The sequence below is a fragment of the Pelmatolapia mariae genome, linkage group LG5, assembly GCF_036321145.2.
Source record: "Pelmatolapia mariae isolate MD_Pm_ZW linkage group LG5, Pm_UMD_F_2, whole genome shotgun sequence".
NCBI classification, from domain to species: domain Eukaryota; kingdom Metazoa; phylum Chordata; class Actinopteri; order Cichliformes; family Cichlidae; genus Pelmatolapia; species Pelmatolapia mariae.
Genome location: NC_086231.1, coordinates 17,294,741 through 17,321,067, shown reverse-complemented (window position 1 = coordinate 17,321,067; position 26,327 = coordinate 17,294,741). Strand labels below are relative to the sequence as shown.

General features: G+C 38.8%; 2 protein-coding genes across 2 annotated transcripts; both read left to right on the top strand.

Moving 5' to 3' along the window:
• The first annotated feature begins 6,793 nt into the window (after positions 1-6,793).
• Positions 6,794-15,473, top strand: miip (migration and invasion inhibitory protein). Its single transcript, XM_063472989.1, has 9 exons — positions 6,794-7,123; positions 10,370-10,545; positions 10,830-10,935; positions 12,367-12,478; positions 12,555-12,634; positions 12,729-12,855; positions 13,370-13,466; positions 14,885-15,004; positions 15,181-15,473. The coding sequence occupies exons 1-9, from the start codon at positions 6,895-6,897 to the stop codon at positions 15,322-15,324; spliced, it is 1,191 nt and encodes a 396-aa protein (XP_063329059.1). The 5' UTR covers positions 6,794-6,894; the 3' UTR covers positions 15,325-15,473.
• A 3,435-nt stretch (positions 15,474-18,908) lies between these two features.
• On the top strand, positions 18,909-25,206 carry tnfrsf1b (tumor necrosis factor receptor superfamily, member 1B). Its single transcript, XM_063472987.1, has 9 exons — positions 18,909-19,011; positions 20,396-20,489; positions 21,833-21,958; positions 22,077-22,235; positions 23,315-23,408; positions 23,488-23,744; positions 23,863-23,958; positions 24,106-24,164; positions 24,533-25,206. Exons 1-9 carry the CDS (start codon positions 18,961-18,963, stop codon positions 25,079-25,081), a joined length of 1,485 nt encoding a protein of 494 aa, XP_063329057.1. The 5' UTR covers positions 18,909-18,960; the 3' UTR covers positions 25,082-25,206.
• The last annotated feature ends 1,121 nt before the right edge of the window (positions 25,207-26,327 follow it).

The following is a 26,327-nucleotide window of genomic DNA, read 5'->3' as shown; positions in this document are numbered from 1 at the left end:
TTATTAGCATTGCCTTTTTTTTATGTTTGTGTTCTGCTGAAAAAGTCTATTATAGATGGAACATAGGGTAATTTCTGCTTTTCATGGTTTCTTCTCAGTTTGTGAATATTGCGTAGCTTGCCAAAGACACAAATAAGAACAAATAGTTTTTCCCTGAATTATTTTGTCAAGCAGATGTAAACCTGCACTGAACTAATTAGAAAGCAATAACAAGAAAGGGGAAACAGTCACAGCAGCATGAAGAGCTTGAATTAGGTTAGGCTTTCATATGGAAAGCACTACAATACACTTTGTATGGTGCGTTTATGAAAGCTTTATTGAAGTCTGTCTGCAGTTGGACCACAAATACTTCCAATACTGCATTTAAAATAAGACTTTTTAGCACAAAGTTGTGAATACCCGTAGCCTACACATTAAACACGACAAAACACCCCAAATAAAGTAGCTCAATAAAATAAAACAAAATGACCCAATAAAAACAAAAGACTTCTGTAAGTAAAAATGTAAATAAAATACAACACTAAAAGATTCATGATATTGCTTAATAATTGCTTAAATGTTTCCTACTTTTTATTTTAGTGACACATTTACAACAGGTACAATCACCAGTGACCCCTGACAACAAGATACCCAGTGTGCTGCATACGGTACTGAACTAAAATCAGTATAAAATCATTGAAATACTTAATAATATGATGCAACCCAGTTCACCATAACAGTAGCTCTTTGACAGTGTCAATCACAACTGAACATTATTATATTTGTAAAGGTATAATTTATGCTGAACTGTAGGGATATGATTTATCATCATAGGCTGAACTACTCATCAGCGTGATCGTAATTCGTGCTGGAAGGGGCACAATAGTCTAATCCGCACAGCTTACTTATTAATAAACTGTAATCAATATGCATCACAGATTTAACTAATGTACCACTGCAAATAGTAGCATCCTGCAAGACCTTTTTTGTTTACATATTATCACCACCTTTCCTTAAACCCGTTCATTTTTGTTGGACATTTAGTGCTCTTTCACTGCAGCTGTTAATCACAAGAGAACAGTGAGAATCATTTAGCTCTTCATTATTTCATTATTATGGAAATATTGACGGTAAGAGTTTTTTAAGCTTCAGGTAGAACTGTTGATGGTGGAAAATAACTGGATTGCTGTCAATTGCAATAATATTAAACTAAATAAAACACGTTAACGTGAATGGATGAGTTTCTTTGTTCACAGAAAGGTGAAGTGACAAAATACCCCCCACTATCCACCTGTCCCTCAGGTTTTAGCAGCTAGGACAGCACCGTGGCAGGTCTAATCCTCCTTATCTTAATGGCATCCGGCCCTATCGCTGGAGCAGTAGGGAAGATCGACCCTTTGCCTTTCTTTATCAGCAAAAACCACTTCCCTCACCAATCCTGTTGGTCACCCTGCTCTCTCGCCATCAGTAGGCCTGTCTCACTCTGAACTTACCAAATCTTCTTGTGCAATGTCATAATTCCAGCCTCAGTTGATGTCCAGATGCATGTTTCCAGGAAAACATAAAAAAGCTTCTCGGGAATGCTGTTGAAATGGGCTGACGTTTCTGAAAAAACAAAACACTCACATGTATGTGCAAATACACAGAACACACAGGCTGGATGTGTACCTTGGCTCTGGGTTATTTTCTTTGCCTCCCCATATTCCCACTGTGGCAATAGGGACTTTGCAACAGGGGAGTCAAGAGAGGCTTTGTAGCTCAGATTTTTAAAAAAGATTTTCTTTGCAAAGCCTTATCACAGTTTGGCTTTTATAACAAGAAAGTTGGGTTTCCCTAGGTAATTGCTCGACTGAAAACAAGTGTAGATATACCTGGTTTCCCAGGGAAAACTGTATGTGCTGTATAAACACTAAAACTCAGAAAAAGCATGTCCTAGCGAATATGCAATGCAAAGATTTTGCTTGAAATGCTTAAAAATATTTGAAATATTCAAAGGTCAATTTGTTAAATGAGGTTAACTGCATAAGATTACCAAAATATCAGTGTCAAAACCAAGAGTACCAAAAACTGAAAATGCTCTAAATAAAGCCAAAAAGTACCTAAATTGAGCTTCATTTACTCAATTTTCCTTTCTCAAAACAAAACAATGTTAAAAACATGCACACACACACACACACACACACACACACACACACACACACACACACACACACACACACACACACACACACCTGCTGTTGAATTTGAATCCACCAATCAGGATCTTAATCATGTGAATGCTTAAACAGCATTCATATTAATAAATCTGAGTTCAGCCTAAATCTTCTACTTTGTCTTATTGTGTCGTTATCTTTCTGTTCATCGTGAACCTGAAAGGAGCTGAGCTGTACGTGAAAGACTTTCACTGTCCAAAATACTCTGTGTGCAGAAATCATTTACCATGGATGATAATCAGCTCTGAAAAATAATTGCTGCTCAGGAGCTGATAGCTATCGGCATCAGTTGGATCATTTTTTTGTTAGTTCTGTGTTTTAGTTCTTCTGTTTCATGCACTGTAGCACAAGGAAGCTAAATTGTCTTCTTTCACCACATTTTTCTTGCATTTAAAACTAAAACAGTTTATACAAAATGATGCATCTGTCATTTCAGGAGATCGGTCTGACACCAAAATGTGCTGAATGTGAAAATAAAAATCAATTTTGACCATCAGATAGACTCCTCAACTTCCAGGCAAGTAATGAAGTGACCACTAATAACAATGAAGAATACTTTTGATTGACATATGACCCGTAAATACATCTAGGCAACAAGAGGCTTGAATGCCAGGTTTATGTAGGGGAGAGCAGTGTGTCATAACTCGTGAGATGAATCATCATCAATTTGCGAAAATCGTTGTGATTCTTCATTTCTACAATAATTAGTTAAGACAATAAAAACAAATTTGTCTATCTCAACTCAACTCAACTCAATTCAATTCATTTCTTCCAAATGATCGCTCCTTTTTCAAATGTTAAAATGCCCAACTTAGAGCAATTAACAACATGTTTATAGCCTGCTATCCTAGATTTCTTCTTCGTAACAGCTACTGAGGTTTGATTTTTATAGAAATCTTGTTGGACAAAAGTTATATATTATTAGGGTGTGGCTCTTTTGAAGGTAGGGTGAGTCCGACTGGGCAGCTTTAACGCCAGCTCATATTTGTGACGTTGGTGCCTTTTGGAGCATTTTTATTGAATTATCTGCTAAATACTACAACTTAAGGTGCATTTAATGTACTCCCAGCAAGTCCAAGAAGGCTATGCTCCAGTTTTATTTTACTTGTATCTCATCACAAATTACACATAGAAATAATTTTCTAAATAAACTTGCCTGTTAGTTGGCAACACTCAATCCTTTCATCTAAATATTGTCAATTCTCACTCCAAAAACCCAAAAACTAAAATAGCAACGGCTCTCCAGGCTTTTGTATACAGTCTATATGTTAATTCTTGTTATTACTAATTGTCACTAATGCTATTTGTTTCTTTAATATTATAACCTAGTTATACATGAATAGCTTTAAGTAACTGTAATGGTAAACAGTTTTTTCCCTCTATATGTGAACCAATTGCACTATGCTGATTTAGTATAAGAGCTTCATTACACAGAACCAAACAGGAAAGGATACAAAGACTTGAAACGGTCCTTCTGAACACATCACGACAAATATAACAGTTTCTCTGGGTCATGGGACTCATTTTCTAATAATTGCACAGCCATTCTCCTGAACACATCAGTGGTTTCTTTGAAAAGAAAGTGTCTTTCTTAGGTGATTTCGTTATCAGAAGTATGAATATTTTCACGTTTTCTTTTGTTTTTGTTGTTGATGTGTCCGTTATCTGTGCCTAATGAACAATGAAACGTTCTGGTGGCGGGCAGTAATTGCTCAGAGCCCAACAGTGGGGGTGTAATTAGAGAGACAGGGAGGAGTATATGACTTCATGACTGGTACTGTTTAATGATAATGGGGTGCAACGCCACACTACTGTGGTCAGCTAATCATACTGGGCCGGCCTGGACAGCTCTCAGTGCAAACGAGCCGTGACTGGAATACTGAGCAGGTGCTCGCCCACACAGTTCCACACCATTCACTCCGCAGGGGATCAGGCATATGATTATAGGTGTGACCCTGCAACACCTGCAACAATGTCATTAGTGCTACCACGCATGGACAGTTTAATGTAAATAAACTAATGTCATCAAGCCACCCAGTAAAAAGACTGACCACATGCTGCTGTCTACACTTTTACAAGCACAGATTGCCCTTGAAAGGTCATACAATGAGAAGAAAATGAGGGTGCTGATCTACAGGAAGTTGGCAAGAAATTCTGATTATTGATTGATCTTTGCATGCTCTTATCTGAAAAGAATATCATCAGCTAACGGCAGCGTGGCAACAGGAAAAGAATGTGCTGATTTGGTAGTACTTGTTGTATTACGAGAACTCTAAGGTATAAAAAAAAGTTCTGATGACGACATCACATTTAAAACTGAGAAAAACAGGAAACTGAAGCGTGCATGTTCATTTGCTGTAGTTTCTCTCAGTTTATATTCATAGACACTAAAGTTTGTATGTATAAGAGAATCATGGGATAAAGACACATCCTGAACTTCATGGGCAAAGTATAGTTACGTGGCTGCCACTGAGACAGATAAACAGAATAAATAAAGTACAACTGTAAGCAAATGTTTACCAGTTCTCTTCTATATTTTTAATCTTATGAGTAAATAGCAGCAGCTGGGCAAAAACATCAGCTAGGTCATGTTCAAATACAGTCATGACGATAACTGCTTGTATGTTAGATAAAAATATTAGATACACCCATAGACTTGAATCCAGTCCAAATGCAACAGGTCAGTCACTTAAAGTGCCTTCATATAGTTTATTACTACAATTTACGGTTAGGACTCAGAGAGACGTTAATGCACTTGTTTCTGCTGTTCATCTCAATTCGTTTCAGTAAAATGCATATGCAAAATAGTACAAAGACAAATCAGTATAACACAGTAACATAAAAATTGTGGTCTTAAAAATGAATGCCTCTCTGGCAGTATCAGTGAAAACTGGAGATGTCCGAGTATACATTGCAACTGAAAACAAGAAGTATGTCAGACCCTGAAGTAGAATAATTATAGTTTGCTGGCAAGTGAGTGCCAGCAAAGTGGGTTTTGTGGGTTTTGCAGTTATTAGGGAGCCTGTGTCTTCATTTAGGAAATTTGCAAACAAGTTAATTTTTACATGCCAAATATCCTAAACTGTGTGTGACATAAAGGCTGTTAATGCAAGTAGTTTTAACTGCAAATTCACCAAAGGTTCTATTATTTTCTAGCACCTCTTGTAGGGGCCTGTGGAGGATTTTCCTCTGAGCTGCCTGGTCTTCCTTGCACCTAATATGGGTTTCTTGGGAGCATTTTGTCCTTGTTTTCTTTGAAACCCCGATGGTACTGTTTAGGCTCAACTCAGCCTTTGAAGGCTTGTTGTGTTCTCTGTAGTCTATCGTATCTTGTTTTGTTTTTCTTGTGCTATAAATAACATTTTTTTCTTTTCATTTATTAGTTGGATATTGTTGGGCTCGTGTTTTGTAAAATCTTTAAAACATGCTTTGTGAATGGCTTTAAGTCTAAGTTTGACCTTGTGCGTTCATATTTTTTACATCACTGACCTTATTAATAAGTAGGGAGCAACCAAGTACTTTTACAGAAACACTAAAAAAATTTTTTACAAAAAACAAAAGGCTGCACAGTTATGGAGGCATGATTAAATATAATATGGTTATGGATAACAGCATTAAAAATGTATTGGAATGTAACTAGTACATCATAGGAACAAACTGCTTTTAAGGTACATTGTTCATGATGTTGCTAATTTTAATATTTATAATGAACTTTGGATTATGTTCTCCTTTATGGCATTTAAAAAAAGTTATCCTGGCAATGAGTTATCCAGAAGGTGATGTTAATCCAAAAAATATCATATTTAATAGCAAATCACTAACTGGAACCATTTTACAGTACAGAAGTTCTGTTGAAGGAAGAAGGGTGATTTAAGGGACTTGGGCTTGACTGAGTATTTCAGATGCTGCTGATCTGCTGGGATTTCCCCAAAACCATTTCTAGGGTTTACAGAGAATGGTCTGATAAAAGAAAAAAATATGCAGTGAGTGGAGGTTCTCTGAAAGAAAGTGCCTTGTTGATACCAGAGGTTAGAGGAAAATGTCCAAAGTGCTTTGAGTGGAGAGGAAGGCAAAAGTAAAAATATAACAAAAAATAACAAGTAACTACTAAAGTACATACATTATACATATACATTCATTAAAATAGTACAGGTAACAGGATACTTTTATTGTGAGATAAACTTGTCGGGTATTGTGACCGTCATCGGGTTCAATATAAAATTATGCTACTGAAGAATTTGATCTTTTTTAGACTTTGGTCACTCCTTCATGCATCTTGGAAAAAAAATTAAGTAGTAGCAGAAACTTACTGAAAACAGAAACATAAAAATTTACTTATAATTGTTTCTTTTTAAAAGGGGGGTGGGGGGGAAGCTAGCTAATATCCTAGAAAACGTGGGTCTTGTGGTTTCTGGGAAAGTCACCCATCAGTCTCATCAGTGTTTCCATCATGGAAGTGTGGCGCCCTCTGTTGTTCAACATCTGGCCTTGTAGTGACAAATGTAGTTACACGTGTGCCTGTCACTTTAAGAAATGCTCAGAATTGTGGGTAAAATGTTAACAGCCAATCAAATCACTGTTGTCAATGCGTTGTTATGGAGTCGGCCTAATTTAAAGCATAGAAAACCCCGAAAGTTTCTCTGTGTGTTTGAGTATTTTAATTAAAGCTACATTTTATTTGCTTTCTCTATATTAAAACTAAATGTCCATGGATCGGCTGGAGGTGTTGCGAGAGCACAATAAACAGTTACTGGACCAGCTGAGGCAGCATGGAGAGAAACTGGAGCGGCTGTGCGGCTGCAGTGAAAGCCGCAAGAGGGAGAGAGATGGAGTTGAGGAGAGAGGACCACTTGAAGAAACGGTCTGGATGACCGGTGGAGACCGCGGCCCTGCAAGGGCAACCCTAGCCAAGTCTTCCGTGAAGTTTGCCGGTAATTAAACTGTTTGTTTACTTGACGCCGGCAGCACGAGAGAAGTAATTAGCAATAAGCTAAGGTCGCAACAGAGTTGCTCATGATCAATCCAGACCTCACATCACAACAAACCAAAGCTGTCGACGTTTTGTTTACGAGATAGCCAGATTAAACTCCTTCATATATACAGCCCCAACTCCAAGAACGTGTAAAACGTAAATAAAGACAGACTGCGATGATCTGCAGATCTCGTAGGCGCATATTCACATTAGAACAAATGTTTAAACTAGAAAATGTACGGTTTTAGGGGCAAAGATAATGTCATTTTGAATTTGATGGCAGCAACACGTCTCAAAAAACTTGGGACAGGATCATATTTACCACTGTGTACACGTCTGGACACTGAGGAGACCACATGGTGGATTTTTGGGACAGGAGGAACTGAAATATCCAAGACTTACCCTGAAAAAGAAGTCTGGAAGGGAGGATATGTTTGAGCACTCATGAGACCTTTCCAGATGCCAGTTTCATAGATGCTGATGTATCCCCATGCCATGAGAGATACATACTTTTGAGCATTATTAACAAGCTCTATGCCCCTTTTCCTTTTTAGTCCAGAGGACACAGCAGCCATGTTTTCCAAAAAGAAACTGTTTTTCACTTTACCTCAGTCCATGTAGTGATTTCCATGAGAGAATCATCATTAAATGTAGTGCTGCGTGATAGTCAGAAGACTATGGGCATCCAATATTGATTCTCAGCCTTGTGTTTTGTGTAGAGAGATTTCTTCAGACTCTTGGAATCTTTTGATGATATTATGTACTGTAGATTCGGTATTCAAAATCTTTTTAATTTCACATTGAAGACATTATTCTGAACCTGTTCCACACAAGCTGTACATGCTGTTTTGTACAGATTGGTGAACCTCTGCCCATCTTTGATTCTGGGAAACTCTGCCTGTTTAAAATGCTTTTTTTTTTTTTTTTTTTTTTAAATCCAATCATCTTGACCTGCTCCTCTAGCTGTTTCTTTTCGGTACCATTTACTTTTCTGGCCTTTTGTTGCCCCTGGCCCATGTTTTGCTGCCATCAGAATGAAAGTCAACTAATATTTTACATGAAATAGTAACATGTTTAAAGTGGTTATTTCGAAGTCAGTGACCAGGTCTGAGACCACTCCCAGTCAGTTGCCATCTGCAAAATGACCTTGGGGTGTCAAGACTACAATAAAATGAAAATAAGATGGACTCAGTCTTGATCCTGTTTAATCAGTTTTTAATTGAAAAGGATCAAGTTGCCACTTACATGCAATCTATTTGCAATAATCCCCCAATTAGCTGTGATAAATCTCTAATCTGTTGCTATCTGCATCAGATCTGTGGTGCTGTTAGGTCTAGAGGTGGACTCGATACTGGCAGACCACGAAGAAGCTACACATCGGGTTTGATTCTCTCGACCACAGACAGAGCCAGATTGAAACAGGGCGAATTTATAAATGTATAAACACAAACGCAGCTCGTTCATTTCAGTATTCTACCAAGAACAAAATATTTGCGTACAAGATAAAAAAGGTAATTTGCTATCATATCCAGAGCAGTCTGTGTTAATACAGATACTGCTACTGTGCCATGTGGGTTGTTCTACAGTCTGTGAAACTGAACTGGGTCTGTGCACCGGGGCTGCTGTTTCACATCTCGCAGTCAGAAAGTCTTGTTATGTGGGCGTCTCTGAAGAAATGTAATGTGCAATGTTTGTTGGTTTTGCAACAGAAGGTGCAGTTGCTGCCTCACTCCTGAGTGAAAAGACCCTAACCTCACCGTCACTTTACTGCATCATTCCCAGTTAGAACTTGCAGCGCCTGATGCTGTAACAGACATTACAGAGCCAAACTTCACATATTTACTCTCAAACTCTGATAGTGTGCTTCGGATTTCACTAAGGCCTCAGTCACACTAGAGGAAAAATAGACCGGTAACTTCTGTGTGATCACGAGAGGTGGTGGTTGGTGAGTGATTGGAATGAATGCTTTTTGCTGTCTGGGACTGATTGCAAATAGTTGCACCAACCAAATGGTCATCTAGAGGTTAAGCATGCAGCACCCTCAACCTCTCAGTGACCAGTTTTGGTTGCAAAGCGACTGCATAGGCCACACTGTGGGAGTAAACCTGTATCAGGTCTGCAGTTAATCGCTGTCTTATTTGTAAATGGAAAATTAATTGCCAAGATCAGTCGGAGTTAGTTTGCTCCATCATTTACTTCTCCAAGTGAGGATATAATGTAATAAATCACATACAACTGAGTTGCTATGGTTTTTAGCAAATGGCTGCAAATAGCACAAAAAAGCATGTCTTATTTTGTGCCCGATATATGTGCATTAGTTGTCTTTAGGAGTGTTCATTTATTTGGAATGAGAGGGGAGCAAGTTTATCAGAATGAGTGCGTAACTTTTACGGATGGATTGCTCAAAGCTGAGTGCAGTGCCAAAACCTCGGCTTTGCCCCGTAACTGTGAGTGTTTAGAGCAAAGGCCCGCATATTTCTGTTCCCTAACAACCCTGAAATAAAGCAGAACTGAATTGAACAGATAAATGGATAAAACTTTTTTTTTCTTTTTACAGCAAGCAGAGTGGGTGTTTCAGTTTTTTAGTCACATTTCTGCACAGAGATTGCGACACAGTGAAACAGCAGTTCGCTCACACAGTGCAACATATTCACATTTCTTTCACGCCCCTCGATAGTATGTTGGGGTTGATTAAAATAAATATGCTCAACATTCCACTTCAGACACTCGCAATCAAATGCAAGACAAATGGTTTTTCGTGGTGTAGGGTGACTGAGGCCTGAAGTACTTATTAATGAAGTACTTTAAATATTTTACAAGTATTTTTTCCCTGGAGATGTGGGCTTTATTATAGAGAGTGGATGATGCTTGTTTTTATTTTTTAATAGTGGATTTAGTATATACATGATGAAATGATGTGTAAAATTTGAAAGTATCTGGAAGAAAAACTACAAAGTGCACCTTTATTACCATTCATCAGAGATGACAATTAACTGATATGTGTTCAAATGTAACTAAAATAAAAAAAAATATTTGTGTCTTTATCACCTTTTCACTATTGACAGTTTTTTTTTCTGTTTGTTTTGTTTTTTTGTTGTGGAGCCTTTTTATCCTGCTGGTACTTTCCATTTGACTGTGAGCCTGTGGTCTGCATGTAATGTGTGAAATAATCATTTAGAAATCATTTTCTTCCTGTCTTCATCAGACACTTGTGAGAAAAGAACAGTCATCAAAAAGACTGTTTTCACACCATCTTTCACCAAACACAGAGAAGGAACTGCTGAACAAACAGTTAAATCAGATCTCATTAGAGGCAGCAAGAAACAGGACACAGAGCCATTCAGCACCAAGCCCTGTGTAGTAAATCCGAGCAAAGGACAGGTAAGCAAAGGAGCATCAGCATTACCCTGCCTGTGTTACTCTTATAAAGTTAGTAGGAATAAATAATTCATCTCAAACTGAAAAGGCGCTCACTAGTATTTCACTGACAATCCCCCTTTAAAAAAGCTAATTCACATCTACATTGGTTTGGGAGCTTTGTATTTATATCGTTACAACTAGTTTATAAACTACAAGTCTGCAACAAGCTGTGTGCTTTATGTCCACTGAAAAGGTGGAAGTAGAATATGCTGATTGCTAATGCGCTGCCTGCTTTCTTTTTGTAGAGGGGTGTGCAGAGCAGGGTCACGTTTCAGTCGAACGATTTCAAAGACATACTTGACCCAGAGAGGCATCACCTACCACCCTTACTCGGATATGACTGGATAGCAGGTAAGCTTTATCAGTCTGTCACATATCGCACTGATCTGCAGCCAAAATGCTCCTGAAATATAGGGAGCCACGCTTTGCTAATTTAGGTTAAATTAGTTTGCATACATTTCAAATCTTATTATTAGATCTATTTAACCTTTTGACCTCTCCTCTGACCTTTGATTTAATCGTCCTAGTAGTAGGAAATCTATAATGCTGAAAAGTCGAGTTACATGATTTCTTTCTTCTTTTTTTTTAATCCCACATGTATACATTTTCACAATATGCTTTTGAAAGTACTGACTCATAGAACCTGCAGTAGTGAAATAGATATAACCTAGATATAGCCTTTGCATTTTCTATTGTGGTGCCCTAGATGAACAAATAATTTAAAAAGTCTGATTGTGGAGACATCCACAGACAACTCAATACATTTATTACAGCTTTTTCTTTTGAATTGAGGTGGAGTATAGTTCTAGTATAATGTTGCATGTTAAGTTTTCTTTACATAGACCTGTTTTCTGATATTTACATTTTTTAATAATGATGAAAGATGAATTGTTATCATATCAAAATTCTCCCCGTTGCCCCCTGGGACTGTGGCATGTATGTTCCTCAGGCTCTGATCCTCTACCAGAGTTTAAGGTACTGACTGCACTTCTGGACAGAGACTTCTTAGCCCCGTTGTTCTCAACTACCTGTGGTAGCATTTCCCATTGGGAGTTGGAGACTTGTCCATATGGGGCACACATATTCCTGAATATTATCCCAGCCAGCCACCCAGGTTCGGACTGAACCTTTGTGCTGTTCTTTAAGCCGGCCTTTTCTAGCGACTGGTAGGATTTCTTGATGTCAGCCACTTCCTCTGTATCTGTCTATGTCAATGGTACATCCTATGCAGGAGGTTGGTCGTCCATGATAGTTCCTCTTCCTCTTTGTCATCACCGTCTGTCTTCAGCTGCCTGAGGTATTCTTGGAGCAGCTCATCTCAAGGGGCGATCCTCATGGTATATTCACGTATGCTCCGTGTTTCATCCTGTGGCTCTGGCCTCTCGTTCCATTGCTCATAGAGCGTCAGGGTGCTGGACTTCAGGTAGACACCTCCGTGCACTGTAAGGTGTTTTTGTGTCTTTACATCATTAGTGTCTATCTCATTCTGTGGCCAGCTTATTATTCCAGCTGGGTGGTGATTGGTAGGGTGTTTGTATTGATGCCTTGGATCTTTTTCCTACCATTGAGCTGGCTTCTCAGCACCTGTCTTACCTTGTGGAGGTATTTGGCTTTAGCTGACCTTCATGTATTGTTATTGTGGTTCCTGTTGGCCGATGGGATACCCAGGTGCTTATAACTGTCCTGTTTAGCTGCCTTCTGACATCTCCACCCCTTGAGTCCACTTTTTATCTCTGAAGCAGAAGTACCGATAACAGCTGATGTTTGTTTTTACCCTGTTAGGAGTGCTGGATACTGAGGACTCCTTGATAGAGCGCTCAGACGAGTTCTTCAATGATCTCTGTGTATTTCGATCACTCAATAAGGATGAGTGTGTCCACAGTGGACAAACCGAGTGAGTGGTGCTTTAAATATCTTTAGTATATATCCATACCGTGTTTTCCCTTGGTTCATTAAGATTTCCCTCACAGATTCTCTGAGGAGAACCATCCAGTCACACCACTGCTAACAGACAAGGATGGCCCACAAGCTAACATGGACACTCATCAGTGTAAGAGGGAGCATTTATCTGAACAGGCCACTTTCTGTTTCCTCTCATTAAGGCTGATCTAACACTTGTCTCTGCTTGCTCACCTTTTGTGCAGGTACATTCTCTTACAGGATTAACAGCAGACTGTTCCCAGTCCCCCTCCACTCTCAGGAGTGCTGTCCTTTGTGCAAAAAGCCCAAATCCTCCCACCCTCACACTGTTGCTGAACCTGCTCTAATCAGGTACTGATGGCCTGCACTTGAACTGCATTGTTAAACCACTTATGAACATTAAAGCACTTCAATGGCTTTATCTAAAATATATTAGTCTGTTACTTTCAATTGGATACAGGAGGCAGCAGCTCTACTGTGTGCAGCAGGGACTTAGACCTTGTGTTATTTTTTTCTGCCTTCACATATTTTACATGTTAAAAGCTGAAGCTGTTTCTGAATTCAGTAAAACAGCAGCGACCCAAAAAGCAAGCTATGGTAGCTTTGATCTGTAGTATAATACACTGCAACAAGGCAAGGGAAACCTGTGAAAAGGGCGTCCGAAACCTCCACTGGATCAAGTTCTAATCACTAAAAGCAACGGCGCCTGTATTCTCATTTTACATTTTGTTCAAATGTGCTGTAATCAGTAGTGTTGCTGTGTGATATTGACTAAAAAGTTATCAGGATTAGTTTGAAAAAATTATCACCTCACAATAGATTTCTTCAGATTTCTTACTCATCTTCTTACTCTTGTATTTCTAAGGGTCAGCATCCCTCGCACCAGGCTTCTGCCACCTTACAAATACAAAGCTCATCGGCGATGCAGCTTTGACCCTTCTGACAGTTTAGGATTGCCATCGGTGAGTTACAGGTTAATGACTAAAGATCATCACCGCTTGATTTGATTGAACCACTGTCCCACAATAATAAAACCCCTTCTAGCCATTGTGTCTTTCCATTCATTTGTGATTTGAAGGTGCAACATCTCACTTCCTAAAAACAGTTAGACCGTGTGCACGGGTTATTGTCTTACTTGCTGCTCTTATATCTAATAAACTGTAATGTTTCAGTATATAAACACAAACACACACTCACTGGCCAATTTGTAAGGTACACCCATTAATATGCTTGCTAACACAAATATCTAATTGACCAGTCACATGGGAGCAACGCAATGCATTTAGGCATGTAGACATGGTCAACACGACATGCTGAAACTGCTGAAAGTGAGAACCAAAATAGGGAAGAAAGGTGAGTTAACTTATTTTGAGCATGGCATAGTTGTTTTTGCCAGTCGGTTGGGTGTGAGTATTTCAGAAACTGTTGATCTCCTGGGATTTTCCCACACAACCACCTCTAGGGTTAAGAGAGAATGGTCTGAAAGTGACAGAGCAGCCGGTGAGCCGCATTTCTCTGGGTGAGGTTGCATTGACCTGATAGGAAAAGGCAACAGCAGAAGATCACACTGGGTGCCACTCCTGTAAGCTAAGAACAGGAGACTGAGGCCATGTTCATCTACGAGTGGTTTCTTTAACATGACAGTGAGTTCACTGTACTCTAATGTCCTCTGCAGTCACCAGATCTCAGTCCAAGAGGGCATATTTGGGATATGGTAGGATAGGAGATCCACATCATGGAGGTGCAGCTGACAAATCTGCATCGTCTGTATCTGTACAGGTGATATAGACCAATAAACACCTTAATATGGTGCTGTAGACACAGCACATTTAAATGCTGCAAACTTTAAGAGATAGGCATGCATGAGATTACTACTCCAGATAAATGTGCACCTCTCAGCATGTGTGTTGCTCAGCATAGTGAACACTTGCAGTACTGTGGCCTGTTATGACGCAGAAAGAAAATTTTGACCTCATGCATCCTGTGTGGCTTGATGTACTACTTGGTATCTAAGGTATATTATGCAAGTACCATGACTTTGTATGAATATAGCTCTGAGGAAAATTATTGTGTCTAAAATAATGCCATCACTTTACCATATACTATAATACAGAAGTGTTGCGTATCCCATCTCTAGAAAGGCTTTAGGGTTTTTTTTGTTTGTTTGTTTGTTTGTTTGTTTTTTTAACTGATTGGTCAGATGTTGTGATTGTAAATTACCCGCAATTGTGAGTTTGACCATGAGAGGTCTGTATAGCTGATCAGCCTTTGATCTCTGCACCTTGTGTTATGGCCTCTGTATTTAAATCAATAAATTCATCTCAATGCATTCTTTCTTTTCTTTCTTTTTTTTTCTTTTTTCTTTTTTCCCACCTTCAAGCACTGTCTATCAGGGTGGTCCAACACAGGGCAGAGCACCCTGCCACCACCCAGCAGCCTCGACCTGCAGAGCAGTGTTAATGTGAAGAACCCAAAAGGACCACTGAATAAACAACTGGAGGTGAGAAACTGGACAACTGTGCGGTTTTTATATAGTCCAAGCTGCCACAGGGCCAACTGATTTAATAATTAATAAATAAGCAGCTGTTCCTAGTATAGTTTCTCGCTCTTGTTAACATAATTACGGAGGGTGCTGTACGTCACAAATTAAACTGTGTTTTTAAAAATATTTTTCAGGATCAGCCTGCACTGAAGGTGTCTCATAACCCAAACCTGGACCAGATCTCAGATGTGGCTCGCTTAGCTCGTCACAACTTTCAACGGTTCAATCCAAAAAGAAGAGTGGGCGGCATATCTTACCCTCCTTACCCTGCGTGCTGATAAACTATCAAAGTATACTGAGTGGGCTTTTTTTGTTTGTTTGTTTTAAGCGCCAAAACTGAAAACCTTGAGAGAATGTCTAAAAAGTTTTGTGATAGATGACAGATTAGATTAATTTATTCATGTCTGTACAATAAAACTTGAATAACTGCAGCAATTCCAATTTGGTTGTTCCTTTTTTTTCATCTCTGTTAAAAGCTGAACAGATTTAGACTGCACATGTTACTGTCAACAGCCTCGTGGATGTGAAGCAAGACTACTTAGAATTACTCAGTGAAGTGTATGTACAACATTGCAACATAAAGGATGTTGTTTTGGGTGTCTCAAGCAGAAGTTTGCTTTTCCCTTTCCAGCCTCTTGTTTTGGCTCCAGGGTCTAGCTTACTTCTGTTTTTTAGCTTCCTTTGACACTTCCTTAATGTTGGGCTGAGAACACAATAGAAGCAAAAGCAGGGGCTGATGTAGGGTACAGAAGCAGTAGTTCACAGGAAACCAAAGAAACACCTATGTTAAATGTCACATGCTGTAGAAATCCCACCCATAACACTGTCGCTTTCCAGTTTGTCCCCTCTAAGCCAACTAATTTGAATTTCTGAATACATTAAACAATATACATGCAATGTATTTCAACCAATGAAATCCACAAAAATAAGGTAAACATGATTCTACTGATTTCTTTCTGATGTATTTCTGCTGCTTAGCAGAGATATAATGACTGGGTAATAATTCATATCATCCTGTTCCGGTGAAACACTTTGAAGGTTTGTGCCACAAACATCAGAGACTGAGTTATCTGACAGACAGACATCCGATAGTTGACTTACTTTGCGGATGTTGTGACATAAATGAAAGGCTTCTGTGTAAGATGCGGCCCTGTGATAGCAAAAGTGTTTTTGTCTCTAACACTTGTCAATAAACGAATCTAACCCTGTTAATTATGGTCATTAAACCTTTCAGTGTAGAAGCACCGGAATGTTAAAGGCATTTGGTTCACCAACTTTTTCTTCCTTCAGCGAAAGCAGGATCTGAAACTCACTAGAGAGTGACAAGACGGCATTGCATAATCATCATTATGGCTGGTAACGGTGGCATAGATGCATTTTGGGATTTCGATGGTATGCGCAATTTGCTGTGAAATATTTAGACTGACTTCTTCAGAAATAGAAGCAGGCACTGCGTTCATTCCCGTCTTAAGGATGTTTCATGTCTGTCATTAACAAATATCATGCTGTACTTTTGGAAATTAGTCATCAGTACTATATGCAAAATCAGTGCCCTATCACGTGAAAGTTAATATATTTAGAAAAACCTTTAAAAAGGTTTCAATTCACCTTGTTGTGGTTTTTTACTACGACATGAAACTCAGGTGAGGCTAATGCTCTAAAATAAGCTCAGAATTTCATGAAAAAAGTATTTTATTTTAGATTAAACATTAGAAGACTGTAATGGACAAGAGTGCTGATACTGCTGAGCAGCAGAGACGTGATGAGAATGTGGGAGGGGAAACTTTATTATGAAATGTCAACTTCTCACACAGGAACAAACACTGCGGCATAGGGGCATTAGACTGGGCAAAGCACAAACGCATTCAGTGTCATAGCAGAAAACATGTCTCAACAAGAATAAAACAGTTGAGGTGTAAAGTATGATAAAACAAACCTCTCTGCCTTTCACTATTTCCATGTCTCCACAGAGAGATCAAGCTGGGAACGTCTCACCCAAAGACTCTTGAGCAATGTCAACTAGCAGCCACAGAGTTGAACCTGTGTTTCTGGTTTCTTTTTTTAGATCATTAAAAAGGAACTTAAAAATCTTTATTCGTGTGACAAAACTATAAGTCTAGCGACGCATATCTATCCACATCAATCCTTTGAGTAAATTAGGTAGTACAATAGCCATTACATTTGACCCATATAATTTGCAAGCTGTGCTCTATAGACGGCTGTGCATCTAGGTTGCTGTGTATAAAGAAATCTAGGGCATTCACTTCCTGTTTTAAAGGTGACTTCAATACATATTTTTTTCAGCACTTCTATTTTTTGAATGAATTGTTGACACAGCGCTTAACTTTTTATTGCCTGTCAATTTTTCCCCAAACATCAAAAATCCTATTAAATGATTAAAATTAAAGTAGTTTTCAGCTCCATAAGCTGATCCAAGATCTCCCGATCTAGTCTACCAACCACATGGAGAAGTATGCTGTTGGCATAATACAGGCTAAAAGCAATGCAATTGTGATTTAGACTAGACAAATGATAAAGATACAGATAAAGTCCATTTACAACCGGAAAGGAAAGCTGACAACAAAACCTAACGTTTACCAGAATCACTACGCCTTCATTAAGGCACAGGTGAATCTGACTATAATTACATATTGTATCTAGTGTGTTGTTGCTTAAATTATGCTAGTCTTATGGCAGGTAAGACAAGATTAGGCTTGCTCTTTCAGCCCTAACCCTGGTCGTGTTAAATGGACTGAACAAATACAAAAGCACAATTCAAACTTGTAAGCAGGCTTACAAATGTATATAGGGTAACAAATATCAAAACTTAGGTTTTAGGACAATGTCCTTATTTTGAGTCTTACAACTCCAACACGATGTTTTTCATTATCTTCCAACAATCTTTGTGACACTAAAAACTCAGGGCTGAACCTTAAGTAACCCTGCTAAGTCCCAAATGCTATTTTGCAGTACAGCCCTCAGCAGCAGAACTTGATTGCTGAGTTTGAATTTAAAGCAGCATAATTAGGCAGATGTAACCACGATAAGTGGGAAGTAATTCTGGTGCATTTATGCTGATTTAAGTTTGAGCGTTGAAGGGCAACAGACACACAATCCTCATCTCAATGCACATCAGCAAATTTAATGCTTATAGCTAAACATTAATGTCACATGCATTTTAGCTGAATAAAACTCTTTGTTTACATGACTAAATAGAACTTAGTAGCTGAGAATGCCAGATCTAATGTCTTTTCACTCAGATACTGATAATAAAGCCCTACCTTCTTGTTGAAACTAGTAAAGACCACTTAGCAAATCTACATAATGCGAAAAGATGTGGGTTAAAAATGACTTCCAAGCTGTTGTTCCAAGGTCTATTTCTTAATTTTTTTATGTGACAAACTATTTGGCACATCATGTTACTGACTTAACGACCCCTTTTCATATGTACTAAATGAATTATTACCTATTCATACTGGTGTTCTGTCCATAGGCAGACATTTCTTTGTAGAAGTCTAAATTTTACTTTAACATGAAAGAAATATTATCCATAAACACCATTGTTTCCTTATGGCACAGCCAGCAGCTGGAGTAAATCTTACTCTTTTAGCAGACACTGAATTCTTCCCCAGGTAAACAAATCTTATACAGCGCATTTATAACGGATATCATATGTAAACATGTGGGAGTCCAACATCGCTTTTTAAACATGAACTGTACCACTTCGTATTAGGTTTTCACAGATATGTGAATGCGTGTTACTGGTTTCCTTCCTCCAACTACTTAACTCAGTTCAAGGAAACTGCTCCTGCTTACACATGAGCACAATGAGTGTTGACCCGCCTAGAAATGAAAAGTACAGTGCGCACGCTGGCTGCCAACTCGTCTCCTCTGTGGTTTACTTTAAAGAAGCAATGAAGGACACACTTTTACTGCTGTTTCTGCTGTGTGCCCAAACTATCAAGGTAGGCTTTGTCGCTGTCTTTAAGTCTGTCATGCTTGATTGTACTGTTCATCGCAGACTGGATGAATACCAGTGCAGTGGGATTCAGCTAATGACCAGAGGGACAGTTTAAGTGGAAAAGGAACTAAAGACGCAGTTCTCTGAAATCACTGAAAGACCGTCATTAACATTAAAGATTTAATGTAGATGTCTAACTTCTGTCATGTAATTTAACCTTTTTAACGTGTTTCTGTATATTGTTTAATCTGATCACCTGTCCTGAAACCAACAAACGGAGAGTTTTTCATTTCTTTTAAAGCATTTCTTAATAATCTGTATCAATGTGATTATATTACAGTAAGTTTTACCGTGGAATTTTAATGAATAGGTTGTGCTGTGGTGAACCTGTATGAATGTTTGGTTTCGGTTACTTGCTCTCTAATGGAGTTTCAGACTGAATATCTCATTGCAGAAATGAAGGAGCAGCTCTTTCTGTTATCTCCCTGTATCACTGTGCATTTCTGTAAATCATTAGTTATTTTAGGCATGAAGCCGAGAACAGGAGGAAAAAACAGATTATTATCACTGATTAACTGTCAGGAAATAAGAACAAAGTGCTTCATAAATCACCTTTGTCATGACTCGAGGTAGTACCGGTGGTCACACTACACAAGAATTTACTGCTTAGGAACCCAGCGCTTCCAGGTTGCCGCCTCTGTTTCCTGTAATACGAGAAACACAGTGCTGCAGTCAGCATAATCGTTCATTTTGCTTGTCATTGGAGGCCACTGCGGTGAGGGAGTTTCACGTTTTTTTGTGTGTGCATAGGACAGGTGTGCAAGCAGCTACAATGTACTTCAGTCTTTACTATCTTTTGGTGTGTGAGACAGAAGCACAGGCAGAGATGGCATGTGAGTTACAGCATTGGTATGCGTGCACTGCCCAAACGCCCAGAAATACTGCAGAAAAAAGAGTCACTTCCTATGAATTCTGAACAAGAGTTTGCTTGTTTGACCATGTCTGCACTGGGGCCAGCACCATTACCAGAAAGGAAAAAGTGGGCGAAGGTGTGGGTAGTCTGGTTCTACTTTAAGCTCCTATTTAACATACTCAAAAGTACAGCAGGTTATATCTCAACCTGTCTGTTTCCTATATCAGACAGTGACTAAATCTTTGATTTTGAAATTACTATCTTAACTGAGTTGGCTAAAGTTTACGCTTATTGTCTACTTCTGAGAACATTTATAGCAAAAATGTCATACATTTTCCACATAAATTAGTAACTTCAGAATTACTAAATTTACCTGAATTACTGGCTCTGGGTTGGAGGGTTACAGCGTTCTTCGCTGTCTACATCTAAGGAGCAGAAAATGAGATGCGCTTAAGTATTTGTCTGTTTCCCATAGGTCTGCTCTACACCCTACAAGAGTGAAAATGGACAGTGTCACAATGACACAGAGTACAATCACAATGGCCTGTGCTGTACAAAGTGTCGCCCTGGTAAGAGTTGTCCTGTAAACATAACAAAGATGCATTTTTTTTTTTTTACAAAACTTTCCACCACAACAGTTAGACTGGATAAACAATGGTCAAGCATAAGCTATACTGAAAGTTGCATCACTATATGATGAACACTAACGCATATCATGAAACGTGTTAGTAAAACTTGGGTGTGAAGGTGTGAAAGAAGGAAATTTTCACCTACTGTGACTAATTATATGTATTTATAAGCTGCTGTTTACCCTCTTTCATCCTCAGAGACGAGGGAAAGCAAACGCACAATACTGTTAATTACTTAAAGATTTAAAGCAGAATTTTAATACCTTACACATAACACAGCGTAACAAACACAGATCGCCCAACTTTATTTGGAAAGGTGCACACACAAAGCCTCCTAAAATTCCACAGTTCCACATCTATTACAAACTGAAATAGACATGAAAAATCAAGCTATTACTATGTAGAATTTAATAGTTAAAATACAATGTGTATACTGTAACATAAACAGGTAGTACCTGTCAACAAGTAGTAACAATGAACACTCTTTTAAATGATACAGATATATTAAATACTAAGGCATTACTCAGTAGTGGCCTTTGTGTGATTTGGGGAATAGAGAACAGGGGCTTTTTTGTTCTTTCTGCAACAAAAACTACCAGCTTGTTAAATGTGTACTCCCTGACTCTGAACAAAAAATGTTGGTTAATACTGCAGGTAGGCTGGGTCTCGTAATGACTGCACTAACAAAAGGTGCATTCACACAAGGATTTCCCTCTGTTTATTTCCTCTTTTGTTAAGCAGTGGGTTGTGTGTGTTTTTGGCTTTGTGAACCTCCTGCTGTGACAACAGTGATTTGGGCCACGCTGAGCTGGAATTCAGTTTTGCTTTGAAGCATTTCAGCCATTTTGTCCTCGCTCCACCCCTGCTCATGAGATAACTTGATCTCCCATGCTCGCTAATCTCATCTCTCCCACTCAATATGAAGTTAATTGTTTTACCTCCCACTTTACCACTGAGTGAGTGCAGCGGCCATCTTATTGGACTGCCTTTTATCGGTTAAATGTGTGTATTAAATGCTATAGTTGCAATAACTTAATGCACTCAGGGACAGAGTATAAAGTATTGTATTATAATGCATTGTATGTGTCACTGTTACGTTATCAAAGTATGACCAGATTTTATTAGGCTGAACAATTAACAACTATGACAAATAACATTAAACTTATCCTTTTATCCCTTTTGAGGCTTTTGTAGAGTTACGGTGCCTATGTGCAGTAATAAAATGCATATAAAACTTATAAATTAAATATATAAGTTCAGTAACTAAAATGATATAATTACAGGCTATCGAGGAGACACACGTTGCACTGAAACTACCGATACTGTGTGCACACCATGTCCTCCGGATCAGTATCGGGAGAACTTTAACTTCTATCCAAACTGTAATAGCTGTCAAAAATGCAAAGAAGGTCAGTGGATGAACTGTACATCTCCATGTTATTACACTCATATTTGTCCAGTTATTGTTTTGTTTAATACCAACAAGCAATGGATGTGAGCAAAGAATACTTTTCTGTCTTCAACTAGAAAAAGGTTTACAGTATGCACAGAACTGCTCCTCTACAACACCGTCCAAGTGTATTTGCAGACCTGGGAGGTTCTGCCTCATGGGATATGACAATCCATACTGCTCAGACTGTAGAAAATACAAACAATGCAAACCTGGCTTTGGAGTGTCTGTAAAAGGTAAAACTTTTTTTTTTTTTTAAATCTCTCTTGTCACTATGTTTTTATGGTACATCTTAAAACAATATTTTGAAATTTAAGGATGTACCATTTGTCAGATGAGCCAACTTCTTTCTGTGAGGGTCTTCTGTAATTACTACTAATAAAAATATAACAAAAATAAAAGGAGAGGGGTACATGCTGGTGCAGTGGTTAGCACTTTTGCCTCAAGCAAGACCTCCTGATTGCCTTTGTGAGTTTCCTCTGGGTGCTTTAATTTCCTCCCACAGTCCACACTTATCTGGGTTGATGTTTTGATTTAACAAGAACAGGCCCTTTTCTAAGTATAGCTTTAACTTTAGTGGTTACTGGAATAGAAAAAATACTGGTGTCGGCCAGTGGTAACCCTCAGCCTCCTCGTAGATACAGCTATAATATCAGTTTCAAAATCCTACGTTGCCTTGTTCTGAAGTCATCGCACTCACAAGATTTTCAGAAAACCTGACGAGATTCAAACTCCTCCGACAGTTTTAGTAGATACACCTACGGTATCAATATGAAACTCCTACATTACCTTGTGCTTGAGTTATCGGATTCACAAACTTAGGTATCCACGCCACCTGCCCACCCAGCGGTGTGACAACAATACCCCATCAGCCTTTTCACAGCTTTTATTTTTCAAAAAAGTTATATTTGTTCCACTCATGGGCAAAGTTATATGCTGTTACAGATTCATTTATGGATCAATCAAGAGTCATCAACATGATCAATTATTCTGGCTCATCCCACCAAATCACTCAACAAATACCATGCTAAATGATGTTATGACGTTATTAGTATATTGACCTTTATCCTTCCTGCAATACATCTGCTGGTATACTGTGCTCATGTGACTGCTTTTTTCGGGACAGTGGGTCAGATGCACTCTTCACAGCTACAGTATTTTTTTCTACAGATTTCTATTCAGTCTCTCTGATATTTCCCACAAAGTCTCAATATGCCAATGCTTTTATTAATGTTGTTTTTGTAACACGTTCCATACAATACAAGTCATAAAGTGAAACACGTCATTAAATTAAATGTTTGTCTGTTGTTGCCAGGCACACCAAATTCAGATGTGAAGTGTAAACAATGTCCCAAAGGCACGTTCTCTGACAAAGCCTCCTTCATTGACCCCTGCCAGCCCCACACAGAGTGAGTGAAGGAGAGCTACAGTGTTTCCCCAAAGGTGTTCCAAACTCAAATTGCTGACCCTTCTCTTTGCTCTCTTCAGCTGCAATGGGAGGGCTGTTCTTAGAGAAGGCGATACTAAATCAGACAATGTGTGTGAACTGTACTCACAGTTGACAACAGCTGACAATCACAAGAAGAGTGTCGGTACAACTCCAAGCACAAGCACGACCACAGTTGCACCAAGCTCAGGCTCGACGTCTCTGCTAAGAAGCACCACACAGTCTGCCTCAGTTTCAGAAGAACCCTCCACCTATTTAATAACAAGCCTACTGACCCCACCACCTGACAGCAAATATGGTACTATAACTGACTAACTTTCAGACTACTCATAAGAAAACAGCTGTGTATGAAAAGTATTTCAAAAGTGCTCTTGTTCTTGCTTCTTCTGAGATGTATCTCTGCTTACCTCTCTTAGTTGGATTAATTGCTTCTGTCACTGGATTCCTTGTCATCATCATCCCCATCCTCATCCTTTTTCTGCTATGTTATTATCAAAAAATCTGCAAGAAAGGTAAATATATGCTTTTATAGGCATTATGTTTATTTCTGAGTTACATTACAGAATGACAAGGACCAGTTACTTTTTAAGTTCTTTACAAGGAACAGTTTTTATTACACTTTCCCTCTCTTACTTACAACCATTGTTCTTTTTTCTTAGACACTGCAAGTTTATCTCCTAAGGTGGATGCAAACGGAAACTGTGAGACTGCTGACGAAGTAAGTCTCGGCTTTCTATCTTTCATACTGAATACACCCTACATTTAGTAAAGTACACATCCTCTGTGGTCTACTGCAATTCAGTACAAGATCACTGCCATTTATTCTCCCCCTTTTAAAGTTCATTGTGTTCAGTTTTACAACAATTAAATCATGTAACATTCCCATTTGCCCGTTTATTGATATAATCCAGTCCAGTACAACACCACTGCTAACTGTAACCACAGTGCGACATTCAATAAAAGCATCAATAAAAACTGAGCTTTACAGGTACCATAAAAGTAGTCTTTATGGCAGAATAGCTCAGTGTTTGTGATTTTTTTAAAAATCCGCTGGAAATGAACTTCTCTTTTTCTTCCTCCCTGCAGAAATACACTGGGAAAACTCAGCTGGCTTTATTCAAAGTTGCATCACAAGAAAATGAGTGCCTGCTAGAAAAAGGGGAAGCCAGCAGTGACCACAGTCACTGCACAACCAATACCGAAACTTTAACTAGAACTGATGGTTGCAGCAGCCAGGAATCCATCAGCCCTTTACATTCCACTTTTGCTCTTGACAATCCATTGTCTGTTCTGTCCGAGCCCATGACTTTACACTCCAACATAGAATCTGCTGCATCACAGCCCAGTATCCAAACACAGACGTCCTCTCAGCCCAGCAGCCCTCAGATCATCACGCCCATGACTACCAGCCCACACGTCAACGTTAACATCACTTTGCACATAGGAAACGGGTCCTGTGGGACACCAGCTTTCATACCCGCTGACTTGATAAAACCTGACTGTAAGCTCCCCTATGGAGAGGAAGAGGAGTCCTTTAGCACCCCACAGCAAGAAGATGGCAAACAGTCACTAATGTCAGTGCCGGAGAGTTCCAATTACTGCACCGAGCACACAAAGCAAGACTCATATGCATGAAAGACTGATGTTAAGGTACACAACTATTTCCGCTTTGAAGACAGAAACTGTTACTTATTGTTAATATTTGTATATATGTGTATATATAAATATATATAAGCCGTGCTGGAAATAAAAATGTAAATATGGAAAGAGGTGTAGTCTACAGTCATCATAATATATTACATCTATATCCAATGTTTGTTGTAAAATGCATATCTTGTGTGTAGAGTTTTGCTGAAAGAATCATTTTCTTTTGTTAAGATACCACACATCACTGTATTATGTGTATTACGTGTAAGGTAGCCTCAAAAATGTGTTTGGATACCAAAACCACACTTTAAAAAAATGTAGGTCAATTGCACTAGATGACAAAATGTCAAAGATTAAGCAAATTATTTTAAAGCAAAATGGCACAGCTACACTTTAAATTATATAAAAAAAAATACATATGCAAGAAAAAACTTTGGTCATACAGCAGAGGCTGCCCTAAAGAGTTCAGTCACAGTGTTTCAGAAACTAGGCTGGGTTCCTTGCAGTTTGCAGAAACTTGACAATATTGGGCCATGAAGTCAACTAGTTGAAATAGCTGTGGTTTCCTCCATGTGACAGAGGGCACAGATATCCGCTCATTCATGCTTCTCTATGCTGCATGTGCTCTGTGGGATATTCTGTGAATTTAATTTCCTCATTTGCAAAATATTTCTACAACAGGGGGCTGAAGATCGACTTCGGTCACATACGCTCATCAGACGCTTTATTAGGTACACCTTGCTAGTACCATGTTAAATCCCTTTTGTCTTAACCGTCTTAATTCTCTTAAAACATTCCTCAGAGATTTAATTCATGTTTTGGTCCACTGAAGCAACTGTGTGACAGTTGCAGCAGATTTGTCATGTTAGAGTCCATGAAGCAAATCTCCTGTTTTACCACATCCAAAGGTGCTCTGTTGGATTCAGATCTGATGATCTTGATGATTTGAAGTTTGTGCATTATCCTGCTGGAAGAAGCCTACATAAATTGGTACCATGGGTTCCTAAAGGGATGGACAAGGTCAGCTATAACACTCAGGTAGACTGTGGACTTTAAACAATGCTCGGTTTGTACTAAGGGGCACAAAGTGTGCCAAGAAAATATCCCCCACACCATGATACAATCACCATCACCCTGAACCATTGATACAAGGCAGGTTGGATCCATGTTTTCAAGTTGTTTACACGAAATTCTGACCGTACCATCTGAATGCCGTAGCAGAAATTGAGAATCA

What these genes read in the sequence shown, in the direction of transcription:
- miip (XM_063472989.1), top strand. Translation starts at nt 6,895, where the DNA reads ATGTCCATGGATCGGCTGGAGGTGTTGCGAGAGCACAATAAACAGTTA. An exon ending in CGGATATGACTGGATAGCAG is followed by an intron (nt 10,936 to 12,366) that starts GTAAGCTTTATC and finishes TTACCCTGTTAG; the next exon opens with GAGTGCTGGATACTGAGGAC. An exon ending in ACAGTTTAGGATTGCCATCG is followed by an intron (nt 13,467 to 14,884) that starts GTGAGTTACAGG and finishes CCCACCTTCAAG; the next exon opens with CACTGTCTATCAGGGTGGTC.
- tnfrsf1b (XM_063472987.1), top strand. Translation starts at nt 18,961, where the DNA reads ATGAAGGACACACTTTTACTGCTGTTTCTGCTGTGTGCCCAAACTATC. An exon ending in CTGTCAAAAATGCAAAGAAG is followed by an intron (nt 21,959 to 22,076) that starts GTCAGTGGATGA and finishes GTCTTCAACTAG; the next exon opens with AAAAAGGTTTACAGTATGCA. An exon ending in TCAAAAAATCTGCAAGAAAG is followed by an intron (nt 23,959 to 24,105) that starts GTAAATATATGC and finishes CTTTTTTCTTAG; the next exon opens with ACACTGCAAGTTTATCTCCT.